General features: G+C 39.7%; 1 protein-coding gene across 2 annotated transcripts in view; it reads right to left on the bottom strand.

Moving 5' to 3' along the window:
* Positions 1-16,466, bottom strand: part of SASH1 (SAM and SH3 domain containing 1) — a 128,877-nt gene that overhangs the window by 38,469 nt on the left and 73,942 nt on the right. Inside the window, exons 6-8 of one of the 2 annotated variants that reach the window (XM_026083832.1) lie at positions 15,286-15,372; positions 13,868-13,980; positions 12,038-12,139 (exon numbers count right to left, since the gene is read on the bottom strand). In XM_026083832.1, coding sequence (XP_025939617.1) covers positions 12,038-12,139; positions 13,868-13,980; positions 15,286-15,372 — 302 coding nt within the window. The remainder of the gene's footprint in view (positions 1-12,037; positions 12,140-13,867; positions 13,981-15,285; positions 15,373-16,466) is intronic. The other variant, XM_026083839.1, reaches the window with a different exon arrangement.

The raw sequence follows: 16,466 nt of genomic DNA, 5'->3' as shown, positions 1-16,466 counted from the left end.
CGATTCACTTCCTGTTTTTGAAACAACTGAAAAAATTTGAAATTATCAAAATGTTCCCTTTTCATGTACAATGTTTAATTCTTCAGCTCAAGCAACTTTTCTTTTACAGCTAATATTAAAAAGAAAAAAAGAAATGCCAAACATTCGGGCTGAAGTGACATATTTGGAAATGATCAAACGTAAACATTTTCACCTATTTAACCAATTCTCCCTGCCCACTTTCAAGATTGTAGAGATGGTTGTTGTTGTTGTTGTTGTTGTTGTTCTTCCTGACTTCAGATGGGAAAGTTATCCTAATCTCAAGAATTCCTGTGGGCTAGGAAAATGGTTTCCTGGACAGCTCTAGCAGCTACGCTCTGGCACAAAGTTTCAACGCAGCTTGCTATCAGGGTCCCTCTCTCTTGCTCGCTCTCCCCTTGGAAGTTTTCCCAACGTCCTGTAGCGCTACAAAAGACAAGACAGTTTGTTAGAGAGGGGACACGGCGGCAAACTGCCGCCCTAAGCAGAAGGACACCCAGGAAAGGAGGGCGCGGGGCGGCCGGGCGGCGCGGCGCAGGTGCCCCTCCGAGGGCGGCCGGCGCTGGCAGCGCGGGCTGCCGCGGCTGCTGTGCTGGCCCTGCGCGAGGCCGTCCTGCCGCGCTGANGCAGGTGCCCCTCCGAGGGCGGCCGGCGCTGGCAGCGCGGGCTGCCGCGGCTGCTGTGCTGGCCCTGCGCGAGGCCGTCCTGCCGCGCTGAACAGCAGGGTAGCGCCTCGYGGGGCGACCCGGCGTCCCTCCGCACCGCTGTTGCCCTGTGCCTTAGGAGCAGGCCTCTCCGTGTATTCCAAGGAGAAAACAAACAGATTTACAGTACTGTAAATRGGAACAACTTAATTTCCATCTTCTCTGCTCCAAATTTTTTCCATCCAAAAGCCCATATGGCTCAACTTTTAATTATTTTGGCTAATGCTGTATGTAGTAATTCTGTGGTGAATGCTTAAGTGTTTCATTTCTGGTTTCCATGGCAACATTACATCAGATTGCAGACAGCTGGCTCCACAGTCTTAAACCATAACAAATTGACCAAGCCAATACACAAAATTATACTTGCTTTAAAGAGATAGCGCACTGCTCTGCAGCCGGGGCTACAGCGAAGCCTCTGGGGCCAATTTGGCGGCGCTGCTCGGGCGGAGGCTCCTTTCCCAGCTCCGCTTGGAACAAGTGCATCCCTGACACATCTGCAATGCTCTCACAGCRCGGAAACCCCGCCAGCTTGGAGAGCTCTGCCACACGAATGCATGCAGGGCTACGGGGGAACAGGAACTAAATTAACAGCATCTGTAAGTACTGACGACTGTGTGGAGAGGACTGCAGCCACCACGTACCACATGGCTGGAAAAATGCGGAGAGGCCAAGGCCTGTCCCCACTGCGCAGCTCTTCGCCACCAACAAATGTGGCCGTAAACCTACGGAGATGTTCTCAAATCCATAAGAGAACAACCCCCTTTGCCAGCTCTGTCGTCTCGTACACTTGGAATATTTTCCGTAACTGTGTACCTCTGAATGCCAATGCGTTTCATCATCTCATAGGTAAGAGCAAAGAAAAAAGCCTTACATCCAGGCACAAACAAGAAATTAACACATGTACTTTGTTATTCAGGGAATTCTCTGTAGGTCTGCTCCCGGCTTCCTCTTTGCCTTTCCTACCACTTTTCTCATGCAGACTCTTTTCTGCCGCCTGCTTGGCCCCCAGGCTCTGGAGGCAAGGCATACGCCTCGTTCTGTAACTGTAAAACATCCGGTCCACTTCACATACCGCATACAGAATCACAGCATAAAATCCTCACCTCCGCCTTTGAATCAGTGCTTCACACACACATACACACACAAAAAGCTAACATTTATTAGGGTATTTGGATTTAATTGCCCAAATGTAAACCAGAAGTAAGTAGCTAGCTTTCTGCAGGACTACGCTCGGAAACGCTTCAGGGTTACAGCAGCAGTCTTTATAAAACACAAGATATGCAAAGCCTGCTAGCCAGGTCCTAATAAAAATGTTGAAGAAATATCAGGATGATATCCAGTTAAAGCTCCCATAACCAATTAATCTGTTTCAGCTCTGTAAACAAAAACATACATGACTTTTACATGAGCTGTATGAAGCCATTTAGAGAGATGTTAATCTTTTACAATTCATTTTATGGCTGCTAATAGTTCAGCCCCAAACTGAAATCTCTAGGAAATCTCCAGTCTAAAAAAACAGGAAACCTCTTAATATCTGATTAAGCCCAAGCTGCAATTATTTTTGGCTATCAGGCAATTCTTGTGCAGCAGAGTGGGGCAAATATACACATCCAGATTTATGTGCGTATCACATCACCCATTGTTAGCTCCCTTCAGAACTACAAGCTCGACAGTAAATGCAAAGAGATTTCGCTGTTCACTTTAGGAGACGTGGCTACACGTGTCCTTTCTTCTTTCTCTCTAACAGGCTTTACATCCGCCAAAAAAAAAAAAAAAATCTAACTTTTTTTTTTTGTTAGAGATGCCTGGATAAAGTTAGAGACAGGAAAATAGAACAGAAGAGAGCTTAAAAGCCCAAGGAAAGGAAAAACAGAACTGAGAAAAGCCAAGCATGCTGTGCCGTGCCTAAGAATAACCACAAAAGCCTTTTCTCTTTCTCCCTCTCTGAAACAGGAGGCACATCCTCTCCACATCATGCTACATGCTCAGCGACTTACCAGCTTCGGCATTTATAGGCCTAAAGCTCAGTTTCAAGTAATTCCCCTGAGTGCTCAACTGCAGGCAGCTTCGTAACCCTAAAATTTAGGATTAGACCCTTCTTCTTAAGTATTGTATTCGCTTAGAATCCTGTGCACAAAATGTCTCTTCTTGTGGAGTTACATTATCAGGCACCAAACTGGCTCCGATTCCAGAGCTGAATATGTAAAGGAGAAAAAAGCGTGATGCTGGATTCAATTAGCTGTTTTCTGCTCACTGATTGATTCCCCTGTTACTCGCTAGCTGCATAACTTGCAAGAAAGGCATAAGTCATCAGCTCTAAGCAAATCTTCTATTCACCACAAGGAAAAAAGGGAGTGTTGTACATGGCGAACAATCCCTGTTTTCACTGACGAAGGCTTGCTGACCTCTTGCTGGCCTCCAGTTCCTTAATTACTGTCTATGGAATTTCAGTGAAAGAAAAAAAAATACAGAGAATCTGTGCAAAGCCAGGATGAGGACTGACCCTCAAACACTACCGCTAGAGTGGAGGCTGTGTCTATAGGAAATATAACTTAAGCCCTTTACCAGGCTGTCTTTATTTTCAATTTTTAATTCTTTTGACAAAAAGACCCCCAGAGAATTCCCCTTTATAAATGGCTAATTTGACAGAAAAATAAACCTCGCTTCAATGTTTTTTAAATTAGTGAACTTAAATACTTTTTTTCTCGTTTTGCAGTGCTAGAAAAAAATAACATCACATCACTGTGAACTGGAAAGGCAAATGATGTTTAATTTAGAAATCTCAGACGGGTCTAAAACTTGCCATGTGCTGCTTTATGAAGCATTGCAGCGTGACTTTCAATGGACAGTTACTTCTCCTAGGCTGGGCTCTCATCTCCCTTCCTAGAAAACAGACTGTGAGATGCTCCAGTAAATTGGCACTCCTTTTACATTCAACTATACCTAATTCCAAACCTTGGGGCAAATCCCTACTTTGGACAATTCCTCTCAGGACACAAGAAAACGCCAACCAAAACCTACACTAATTAGGAGCAGCGCTATCCATTGGTGGAAGGTAGTAGCAAAGGCATACCACACCAAAACCCTCTTTAAGCCACAGAAATACTTCCCTTACCTTAAAAGACCTTCAATGTCCAGTTAACCTGGGCTCACCCCAGACCAGTCACACAGTGAAACCATAGCAGGACTAACCATTTAGTTCTAATGACTGGCTGCTTTTTAATGAGCCACCCAGCCAAAAATACTTTTTCAGTTTCTCCATCTTTGTGCTAATAACCATACAGCTTTCTGCTCCCTAGGGGTCATGTAAACTAGATTTACTGGCTGGCTTTAACTTGAATTTTACCTCAGCCCCAAAACTCTGATGTAAAACCCTATGGAAAATTCTAAGCTTCAGATAAAACCAGCTAGTGTTCTCCAATTTCAATAACATACTGGCCCACATCAAGTGAAACATGACAGCGACTTCCTTGAAATATAACCCAGATTCCCCTAAAAGTTCATGCCCATGAGTGAAACTGGTCTAAGTTTTGGGCTTGCAACTTGAGTTGTGAAGGTTTCAGGTTTCATTAAGAAAGTTTTGTAAACCTCTAATCACTGCAGGAGCTGTTTATAGAAAACCGTGTGAAGTTCAGATGTGATAATCCACATCATATTCTGAGGTTAGGAAGAAAATTGCCTCCAGAATTTTAAGAAAATTACAAGAGGTCAAAAATGTTTTTGCCACTTAACAAAACTAACTGCAAGAGTCTAAAACACATATTGCAAAGATTGTAAAAGTCTAAAAAATGAGGTGGTGTCAGCCCTTTTAGGTAAGTTGAAGAAAGAGGCGATCCCACGTCTGTGTTTGCTCTGTGATTACTTACAAGGAAATCAAAGAAGTGTCCGATGGCTACGCTGGTGACAGATATATTACACATTAGTGGGTGACGACATTGCTTGCCGAAATTAGTGGGAAATATTTGTCATAAGTAATGAGAGTGAAAAAATTTAATTCTCCCAGGAGGTCTGTCTTGATACTAGAATAGCTGCTTAGGCAAATTCCTAGATGTTAACTGTTTCCAGGTTTTACTTAAATAACTTTGAAAAGCACATTGCTGACGTTTTGCATCTGTAAGCCAGATACGTTTCCTCACGGTGAATTGTTCCTCTCTCTGATTAGAATAATTAATTTTAATGACATTACGACTGTACTCATGTACCACTCATCATGGGTGTATGTATGTGGCAGACTGAAGCTCTGCATTACATTATTTCATATCTGCTATAATGCAGCATTCCTTTCCAATGCTCCTGCAGGCTCTTTTATGCCTGGGAAAGGCTCTCTCAACTGTGTCTTGTGTTTCGGTAAGGCTAAGGCGGCCTGGGGAGAATCCTTATTCTTTGGAGTATATTGTACTCCTAATGAATGGCGTACACCACTGGCCCTGGAAACCAACTTCCCGCCATTTCAGAAAACCAGGGGTAGAACAGCAAGACATGAAATAAAGTGAAATTCATATCACATATCATTTAGAAAAAAGAAAAAAGAGAGAGAGAGAGAGAGAGAGAGAGAGAGAGAGAGACCCTCTAGTGAGAGGTGTAGTAATTTAAATTACATTTTTACAGCATTCTTTAACAATTAAATGATTAAAGTCAGCATCGCAACTGAGAGGAAGGAAACACCAGAGGCAGGGGGAGGCAAGTGGTAAACGACAGGAGCTCAATCAAATTTTTCTATTGTACCACAAGTAAAGATTATTCAGTCTGGGTCTGCCAAATAGGGCAGTGAAACACATGGCTTTTGAGACTTCTAATTCTTGAACTGAGCAAGGCTTTGTTCCAAGTTGACAGGCTGAGTCTCAGAAAAGATGGGGGCTGGGAAACCACATTGTGGTTTATAGCATCTCCTGCTGGATGATACATGCAGTGAGAATGGTCATAGGAAAAAACTGGTAACCCTGCCCCCTCTTCTAGGTAATAAGCAGTGAAATTAGGCAGCTGCCCAAGGTTCAACAGGTATAAAAGAGCAAAGTAACACATCGGAATGAATATTAGTTCAACTTGCCTTCCCAGCTCTGACCCTCCTCAAATATGCAGCCAAACGTTTTGTGGTAAAATAAGACAATAGGGCTTGTCTGAACGCAGTCAAAACACCGCTGGTTATGAACACACTTAATTACAGGCATTGCCTGTGTGTTATTGTAAGTTCTCTTCTTTGAGTCACAACAGCAGGAATATCTTTCTCTGAGACCTTACTATAGACTTACTACATCAGACCAAATCCAGTCTACCAACACACATCTAGCTAAACGATATCTGATGACAACATGGGCAGATCTTCCACTGTAAATAATACTTATAATAGAAGTGGTTTAGTTTTATTCGTAAATAAATGTGTTTCTCTTGCAGATTCTAAAAATATACTGGAAAATTTCAGACTGAATAGGTAACAAAGCCTACAGCGTTTTTAGAAATCAAATATAACTATGATCTCCTGTTCTACTATCAACACTGCACAGCACTGATCTAACTTCAAACTTTGTGTTGTGTCCTAGATACTATAATGGTGATTTGTGTTTCTCTTGTGAAGGCTTCTGTGGGTTACTATACTCATGGGAAACTCTGCTCTTGTGCATGCATAGGGATGGGGGAAAGATCATAACAAAATATGCTGTAATTTTTTTGCTACTGGCTTCTACTGAGAGGTGCTGAACACCTCCCATGAGATCAGTGGAAAATGAGGACAGCCAGTGCCTCCTGGGAGCAGGTTCCTGTGTTAGCCATACAATGTAGGAACTTCGCAATATCATTTTGAAGCTGTGTTTTATTACCAGCTCTTTCTACATCATAACTCTTTCTAAGCAGTAACATTACTATAAGAAAGTGGAGAGAAGTAATAAATATACCATCCAACTGAAGCACATCAGTGCCTGTCAGAAATCTTAACACAAATTGGGTCACTAGATTCCTTGAAGCAAAGATGAAAGCTCTGCATTCATTCATAGGCATGCTCAGTATTAGACCCCCTCCACTATTTCAAAGAGCATACAGGCCCTGGAGGGGGCAAGAAGCTCTTCAAGCAGCAGTGAAACATAGAAACATCCTCTTCCACCCTTAAGCCTTTGATGGGAAAAAAAATAACTTAAAAAAATGGTAAGTCTTGTGATAACAGCAAAAATGGCCTAATATAGTGCAGGAATATCTAGATTATCCGCAATGAAAACAGCTTTCAGAATGCTCGAATTATCTATGCTATTTCAGTTTAAACACTAGTGCTTAAAATACAAATTCTCATCATATCCTAGTCTCTATTCATACTAAATACTGGTTCCCAATATTCACTGACTTTTAACTTAGTTCTAATGAGTTACACTGACTATATTAAAAGAACATGAAGAGGGCTTTTTCACATCCACTGAAATATAGTGTCTTATATTATTAGCAATAATAATGTGAACAACTGATTAAAGGCTTCAAGAATCCATCAATAATAAAACCAAAAATCAATCTAAAAACTGCTGCATTTAGAAAGCATCAGCAACCTGAATCACTGACATACAATATAACCCAGCATAACATGGATTTACTATAGTTACTCTTAGATTTACTCTGAGGTAATAAGTTCTACAGAAGTTATATTGTAATTATTTCTTTTCTTCTCACTCTTCACATTTACCAACGAACACAGTAATAACTGTAATAAGTCAGAGATAATTTTATCAGACTAAGTCTTTTATCAGACTTAGCTTTATACCAACAAGGGAGCAAGTGCATAGGCAATACAATCCTGATTCAACAGCTACAGCACAACTCCAATTCAAATGAATATGACCCAAAGTCCATTCTAGTCTATTATTCTGTCTTTGACAACAGTAGTAGATACAAAACCAATACTGAATATTCTTTTAATTTTTAGCCCCATTAAACAACTTAATAAATGAAAATGTCCTCATGAAATAACACAAAGACCAGGAACAACTAAAAATTATTTCCCTCTGGCTAGAGTTATTTCTGTGTGGACTCAATTTGTTGCCTCCTATTATGAAATGGATCAATACAAGACAACAATAGTTGCAGATTTGCACTGTACACCTCCAGTTTTGCAGAACTGCTGCCACTGTCTCCAACAAAAATAAGTGGGATGTGAATTCAGTACTGATAAAGGTGCCACATCGACAGTCCTGGGTAAAAAAGATTTTGGAGAGCAGGTAAAACAGCACTGCTGGCTGGGATAGGAATATCGCCTTATCCGTGAACTGCACTTTTGGAGCACCTCTGCTGGAGGGAGATGCTTATTTTTCTCCAGGCTCATGAATTTTATGGCCTCTCTAATGGGATTGATAAGGACACACACAGCAGGAGGGGATCTTGGAGAAGTGCAGCACAGCTCGCTGAGGCACTCCTCACACAAAGACCTGTTACACTATCTGGAAGGTTGTGTTAATGAGTTCTGCATGGCTGACCATTATTTGCTGATCAAAACTGAAAAACAAAAACCCCCAAAATGAGACCAATAAAATAGTTCAGTCCAGCGATAATTACAACTTCAGTTTACTTGCATCTACAGAGGATGGCAACAAAATTAATTAGCGGTTCATTTTAGTGACAGTGTATGTATTATATACACTTGTGTCATGGTCTCCCTCCTGCTCCTCTCCTTCCCACCACTTCTGCATCAAATATGACAACTGGTACCAATTAGCAGTCTTTCAGCAGAGGACACAGAAAAGGATTTATATTGGTTTATCCTAATATTGGTCCTCCAAGCTGGGCTGGAGCCCTACAAACAGAGCAGTTGGGGATGGGGGGAAGACGCAGCGGTTCTAGACTTCTGCTTTAGAAGAACAGAGCATTTCAGTCCCCCAAAGTTATCAAATGAACTTCTACCTTTAAGAAGTATAAAAGGCACCTCAATATACAGAAAGAATGTGATACAATTTTGAAATCCTCTCTTTCCCTGGACTTTCTGACTCCTGAGGACAAATAGGCCCTTATCTAAAATCCAAAAAAGGATTCATTTGTAATCCGCACCTGCTTTACATCCCAACACTTGGCAAGAGGCAACGAAAGCCTGTCTAGAGAGTTGCTGTGTGCAGCCTTCATTCCAACAGAGATGAAAAATAAACACTCAGAAATAAATTTGTAAAAAACCTTTAGGAGTTTCAGACTTGTGATACATGATGGAAAACAGTTGCAACTGCCCTCTGACATTAGCAAACAAATAACCCGCATACTTTGTTGTGAAACAGAATGGACATAGGGCAGTGAGCTTGAAAGCTAAAAACTGCTCTGAAGTGGCAGAGAACCAAGTCACCTACTGGCTTGGCCAGGCTTTTGTTTGTTTGTTTCTTAAAAGCAAACGCACAGGACATACAACTAACAGCCCACAAATGACATCAGGCTGCCTCCCTTTGGATGCTGAGGAGATGGCCTCTCAATCCTTTCTCAGTTTCAGGATGTAATTTTATAAGGGTATGAAATGCAAGCTTCTATTTCCTGGAACATTAATTTAAGAAGAGGAGCTGGGAAAAAGAATCTTAAAATTTTTAAAATGAGATTAGTATCAACGCCAGTGCTATTAGTCATAAACACATGACAGTTATACAAGTTTAAAAACAACAACAACAATTGTGGTCGTCTTTTTTTAAAAAGACAAACAACAACTAATGGGCTTTGCCCTTTAGATGTTATTTTGTAGGTGGTTGTTCTCATGTTGTAGGCAGAACTGACTTGACAGTATGGAGTACTTAAACACTTGGAGCTCTCCAGACCCTCTGCCTTCATTCTCAGATTCTCCCTGGGCTCAGATTCCAGCATCTTTTTCTCCCTGAAATGTTGCCCTTGGGCAAAGTTAGACCAAGATTCTCCATAAAAACATAATGACTCAACCTCCCAAGTCCTCCTAACTAGCAGCAAGTCTCCTCTTCCTGGGAAGATAAAAGGATAAGCAAAAAAAAAAAAAAAAGTGCGCCATTATACTAGTCTCTTGATCATTCTTAAATCCCCAAGGTTACTGAACAAATGCAGAGCAAGTAAACTAAAAAAGGTAGAGAAAAATTATGCCTTTGCTAAATTTCCTCCATTTGCCATTATCCTGCAGTTCACTTTTTCATTTGTGCATACAAAACATCCACAAAATGATCACGTATGATCACAATATTCCATTAAAATCTGCCTAGTAACAGTTTGGCCATGAAACTGAAAAAAACAAGAAAACAGAAAAAATGCCAACAAAACCAGAAGAGCATTGCCCAAGGACTTCTAATTCAAACCAGAAATTTCAGTTTCAGTGACTGATATTTTAAACTACTTTCTGAGGTTAGAAGGCAAAAGGCTATCTAACGGAATGTTTTTAAAATATGGAAAAACATCTTTGCTTCATGGCCTCTATAAAATGAATATGGTGGATTTTAGTTCAGTTTCCAAAATCTCATTGTACAAATCACACAAATGGCATTGAAAGTCAACCTATTTGGCAAAGAAAGGGCTTGAAGACAGAAGTATCTTTGCACCTTTCCAAAATTAGTCATTTCAGATTAACAGAAATGTCCTTTGGCAAAGCAGTCTGGGTGAACACAAGCCCTATCTCTAGACATATATGATAGTCTGCACTCCTTGGTTTCCTCCCTCTTGCATGGCAAGTATAGCCCAAAGTCTTTCACCCCAGTTTACCCTAGTTTCTTTTTGGGCCACAAAAAAAGAAGCCAAGCTGATTTTTGTTCCAACATGAAACCTCATTTCTGCACATTATCTGATTTTCCCTTGAAGGTACGCAGTTTCACAGCTTCTGTTAAATGCAACTGGGATAAAAATTAACAGCAAAGGCAAAAATCTTCAAAGGCATTTAGAACTATGGAATAACAGAACCCATACAGAACTTAGCAGGAAGATGCTTAAAATCTTACCAGAAGAGCAGAGAGATGCAACTAGGATCAAAGCGTAAAGACAGCTAAGGAAAACAATTTCAGAGAAAAGATGCCAAGTCATTCCATTAGGGAGAAAATACTGAGTCACATTTTGTCCTCAGAGGTATGCACAGCTTTCAGTAACTTCAACACAAGAGTAAACCACTGTCATAAGACCTGAGAGAGCAACTCAGTATCCCCCTGAGCTCTGACCAAGGTGAATGAGAGTTTCCAAGCTCTTATGCTACAGGTACCTTAGCCAAAGGCCTTAACGGGAGAAAGTTCAGATTATAAATACTAAGGAGGAATAGATCAAGACAGCTTTTACCCAGATAAACAACCAGTGCAGAGGAGTCAGGATCCTTCCTTCCCTATTCCTCCCACATTTCTGATATATCAGAATAGAGTATAAGGCAACATCAATCCACCTCTTCTCCCATTTAACTGAAGATGGACATCTTCCCCTTTCTTTCTTTTTTAAATATACAGACAAGAAAATCTTTCTCTACCACAACATATTTTATGCATCTCATAAAATGACATAGCATTCCTCTCTTCATTTAGGGAGGAGATGCCAACTGTCTGCTACTTTTAGCAGGAAATTCCATTGACAATAAAATAAATAAATCAATCAATGGGCTCAGAGGCCTATGATTCAATTATATGGGCTACAAAGAGCTTGGATTTGACAGCCCAGTGTGTTCATCTGTAAGATTTATTTGTGAACTTTCAATTAGAGAAATGAAGGGGAATAAACTATGCAGTGAAAATAAAGATATTTGGAAGGAAAAAATAATTAATTCATTATGGCATGACACAAAGACTGTCTGGTGTCCATAAAAACAAGAGAAGCTACACAGCTCGGAAGTAAAAATGAGGGAGGAAAGCAGCCTTACTGTTTATGGGTCTGGCAAAAGCTGCAAACTCTTTGGGCTGAGAGTCAGCAAATGCAGAGCTGGAACTGTCTGAAAGCAGCAGGCAGATAGGACTTAGTCAGACCCTCAGCTAGGATGCATCAACAAGCTCTAGGAAGGCCTGAGAAACTCTGCTGATTTAGAGTAACTGAGAAGTAAAGTGTAAAAGTTTCCTCTAAACAATCTAAAAAGCCTTTTCTGTGCGTTTTGGAATACAACTATTTTCACCTGGTATCACTTGTGTTTCAAAAGCTCATTGACAAAGGACTGTATTAAAAAAAAAGTGATTATATATACAGTTAAAGTTGATCTTTGCCCACAACACCAGACCTTGAAGATTTTAAATTCACATTAAAGATTTTCTGCTGACAGAACGCAGCAGCACAAGGTCAAATGGTGCATAAGCTGCCATTAAGGAAATCACCATTGTAAAACAGGTTACTTTTGGACAGCAATAAAAGCCATAGAATATTAAATGATACTGTAGAGCTGTATCAGAAGGACAGGTACTTACATTACAATTGGAAGACCCATCAAAAGTCGAGTAAGAACCATCAGGCCAGTCTGTAGCATCTACAGTACTTGATTGCCTGTGCTGAGCTTCATACTCCTTCAGCTGAAATTTGAAAAGACAGAGTAACATTTTCCAGTGAGAAGAAACTATCAATCTTCATAAAAAAGCAAGAATTAATGTCCTTTCAGGCTTTTTTCCCTATCATTGTGGAACTGGTAAACTCAGAACTTTTGCATTGCATCTCTCACTTGTTTTTAAACTGAAATTCGTGTGTTTTGGAATCCAAAGAGTTTTCATGACAAGATATAACTTTTTTTTTTTAAAGGAAGTGATCTGTAAACACTGAATTTTGATGAACTGTGGTTCACAAGATGCGTGTTACACATCTCCATCTCAGAAGCACAAGTTACACTGGACAAACTAAATCACAATAGTCTACTTATCTCCTTCATAAAGAAAATTATCTACAGTGAGAGACAAGATCTTTCATAATCATAAAACTAAAGACCATCTTTCTCTTTTTCCAATAAAAGTCTTAAGACATAAAAACTAATCCCACTGGAGTGAAATTGTCCAGAGGACCAGACAAGAACTAATGACATCACAGAAATAAAAGTTGCTGCTAGTAATTCAGACCACTAGAGGGAATCAATAACAGTACATGTATTGAACTATATAGATCAGGTGCAACCCTCTTTCCATAAAACTTTCAACAGCAGAGAAGTCAAAGAATTCTCAATATTACCTCTTGTTAATTTTATAATTTTGGATTTTTTTCATTATGTGATATCCAGCAAAGGGTTATTTTCTTCAGACAACAGAACTTTATCTTCTATGATAATCTATTTCAAGATGTAATGCATAACTAAAGAGTATTTATCTGAGTACCAATTCAGGATCAGACTCATATTTTCTGAGCCTCAGGTGCCTATACAGAATACTGTGTGTTTCATCACAGTATTTTGCACATGGTAACAAAATCAAGAGTGGTAGGGAAACTTTAACAGTGACCCTTCAGCTCCTGAACAATTAAAATCTCAGCCTTATTGCTACACAAATACAATCCTTCATCGTTATTTTTCCTGGGGTTCATTAACATTCAGATTTTGTAAAGAAACAGTTGTGTCAGCCACTGTATTTATCAAAAAATACATCTGTTTTCATTTTGATGTCAAATGCCAAAAATGGCTGAATATGTTTTCTTGAAGCTTAATAAAACAAAACACCACCTTTTCAGCTAAAAAACAAGCAGAATAAATTTCAGCTTAAAAGTTAGTATTTTATAAAATTTTAATGTATGAAAATGGAAGTCTTCGATCAAACTGCCCTTTAGCCATAAGTAGCACAAAAATCGTAAGAAGAAAATCCATTCTGAAGAAAATAAGGCAACCCCAGCAACACTTGAAGCATTTCTTTTACTATTCTAAAAAAACCTATGAACATGTATGAAAAATAAGAGATACTAAAGGTGGGATTCATCTCCCTTAACTTTAGACATTTGCAATGTAAATGTCTACACTTGAGCTTTTCCCTGACTGGCTCCCTTTAGAGCCAGTGGGGAGAAGTAAAAGCTTTTAGGATTCAACTCATCTGCTGTACATCAGACATCTACTTTTGGCTGAGTTGACTCCCATCTTTTGTTAGCTAAATCTCACTTTTCCTATAAACAAGGAAATCACCATCTAATTTATATTATCTAGTGAGATGGGATAAACAGGCAGGTTTTCTCCCCTTCTCCTATCCTTTCTGAGCAACTGCAAACTCCAAATTGCCATTTCCTACATTCTAAAGTATCTTTCTCAAGGAAACTGAAATGTGCACATATCATACCCTAGCAAGTGCCTCCTCAATAGTGATCATCTTCTCTTTGACCATCATCATCAGCTGGATCCGTTCCTCATCACTCATTGTGATCTCACTGGCCACATAACCTACATCCTCTCCTGGAGGAAAAAGGAAAGAGATAACAAGCATGTGTAAGAGGTCATGCATGGAGAGAGGAGTATATTGAAATTGGATTTCACCCAGTGCCCTGGAATCTGGTTCCTATGTGGATCTGACTGGCCAGAACAGACCTTCCCCAGAGCAGTCTCATAGTACGATTTGAACTGTGTAACTGAACAAGACAATGATAAGCTTATCAACAAGCTAAGTAAATTAGGGCTACAAAACTAAGTCTACTTTGACACTGAAATCAAGAGATCATGACAAGGAGAAACAAAATGTGACCCAAATCATCAGGTGGTTATCGACCCTGAAGTCATTTGAGACAGGAATCAAAAGAAAAGAGAAAGTGCTAATGCCGAAGAAGTCCTGAACTTAGCTGTGAGGAATACTGTAGTCTGTTGCTACAGAATATGCAATGCCTTTCCAGGAATGGTGTGCTGAGCCCTCCCAGCTGAGGACAGGCCACGTTGTTCAATCTGTCCGGACTATGGAACCGGCAACTGAGCTGACACAAGGTGTTGGATGTGTTTGGGCTCCCAAATCCAGGACCTGTCCTCTCGGTATGAGTTTGGCATGTTAACATGGACAGTTAGAACTTGTCTGGAGAGCAGACAAGGACCCATGCTTAACTGACAATGTAAATGTGCCCCTTTTCAACCTCATAAATGGGTTCCTGTCATCTTTCACAATCTATTTGAACACAGTCATAGTGATTTGGGGAAGCATCTGTTTGCAACATAAGGATCTAACAGATACACATGGGGAAACAGGAATTTTCTTCATGAAGAAAAATACTTAAAGCAATGCACAGCTGTATCTTTGAGAAGCACTAGAAAAAGAGACCTGACAATTTAAGTGGAATGGATTCTACATTTTCACTATTCACCAGATGCACTTTTATTACTCCTTCTTGTAGTGGCTTTTCCTGCAATGAGAGAAAGGCTGGGTTTAGGCCTAAAGTAAATAGGTCAAAGTTACAAAATGTTACTCAGATTAAGTCAGGATCAGAAGGAAAAGCATCTGGTTAATTTACACATACTACTTATAAACACACAAGTGCGTGTGTGCATGTGTGTGTGTATGTGCGTGCGCACGCATGTCGTCATTGACACAGGTACCATCAGGTATGAAAGCCTCCAGCTTCATGCAGTTTCAGCCTTGCAAAATGCAACTCATCTTCCTGAGCTTTGCATATCTACAGACCCGTAACTGCCACACTGTTACAAATGAATTTTACTCTTTTGTGATGTTTGCTCCTTATATTTTATACGGATAGGTTGTGTGTCCTTAAAAGGATTTACCTTTGGAAGTCTGTCTCATTAGTCCTTTTTGGTTCTTTCGGAAATTCTGCCAAAAATATTTATTCTTCTTTTTCCAGTCTGCTTTCCCTAAAAGGAAAGTGGGAAAGGGGGGGGGGGGATGAAGGGAAGGGGAAGGAGAATTTTGGAAAAAAAAACATTAATTAGTAAACACTAGAGAAGTTTTCAAGCATTAAGTTGTATTTTCTAAGCCGAAAACAAGAATAAAGAATCCCCAAATCTTCTGTTTTTCTTAATGTATTCTGTACTAGAACTATGCTGATGTAGCTGTTCCAAGGAAATGCACATTCTTTGATGATTGCCAATGCTATAGAGGACTGAGATAAGTCAGTAACTTACATATTTTGAACTATAAAAAGAAAATATTTTACATTCATTTTGATATTTGTTGAGCTGTTAATATCAAGCCTGGAAGTGTTTTTGAAATATTTTGTTGGTTTATTCTCTTTAGCTGAATCACAATTTTGTAGCCTAAGCCACAAGTCAGATAAGGAATTTTCTAACGTGTGTGTGCATATCTATACAGAAAACAAATACTTTATATACATATATATGTGTGTGTGTGTCTACCTATATATATATATATATGTACACACACACACATACACACACACATACACATTTTGCTACTTGACATGAGAAATTTTATGAAATCATTAGCTGTATCTGTGACTCCTGTACTTTGTGTGCCAGTACTGTACAAGGCTGGGACTCCATCTCCGTTAGTATCAGATCTGCGTAGTGCTTGATGACCAAGAAATACTTGTTTTAAAAAAGAAACAGGATCTGGATCAAGGGAGGACATACAATTATGTTCTATTGAACTAGCCAGGGTGCATGCTATAAAGTTAATGCCATCTGCAAGAGAACATAGTGTGCCTTATCTGGCAGAAAGGCTACCGATACCAAACTAGTTCATCACTCCACTTTTGAAAAATTCGGATGAATGTAGTTTATACTGGACCACTGCATTTCTGCATATGACTATAGCATTTTGGATCTTGCCCTAGGAGCACTAAAACTGGATTTACTGACTCTCTGAAATATAGCTCCAAATTAGACACTGTGATGTCTCAAGAAAAATTAAAAGAAAGCAGTTTTTCTTTCACTCTTCAGTGAACAAAATAAACTGATAAAATTCTGGATTTTTTAACTAATGAGTT

This window comes from Apteryx rowi, unplaced genomic scaffold (genome assembly GCF_003343035.1).
Source record: "Apteryx rowi isolate R43461 unplaced genomic scaffold, aptRow1 scaffold_118, whole genome shotgun sequence".
Lineage (NCBI taxonomy): Eukaryota > Metazoa > Chordata > Aves > Apterygiformes > Apterygidae > Apteryx > Apteryx rowi.
The sequence above is the reverse complement of the archived record's forward strand: the minus strand, read 5'-3'. Positions and strand labels throughout refer to the sequence as shown.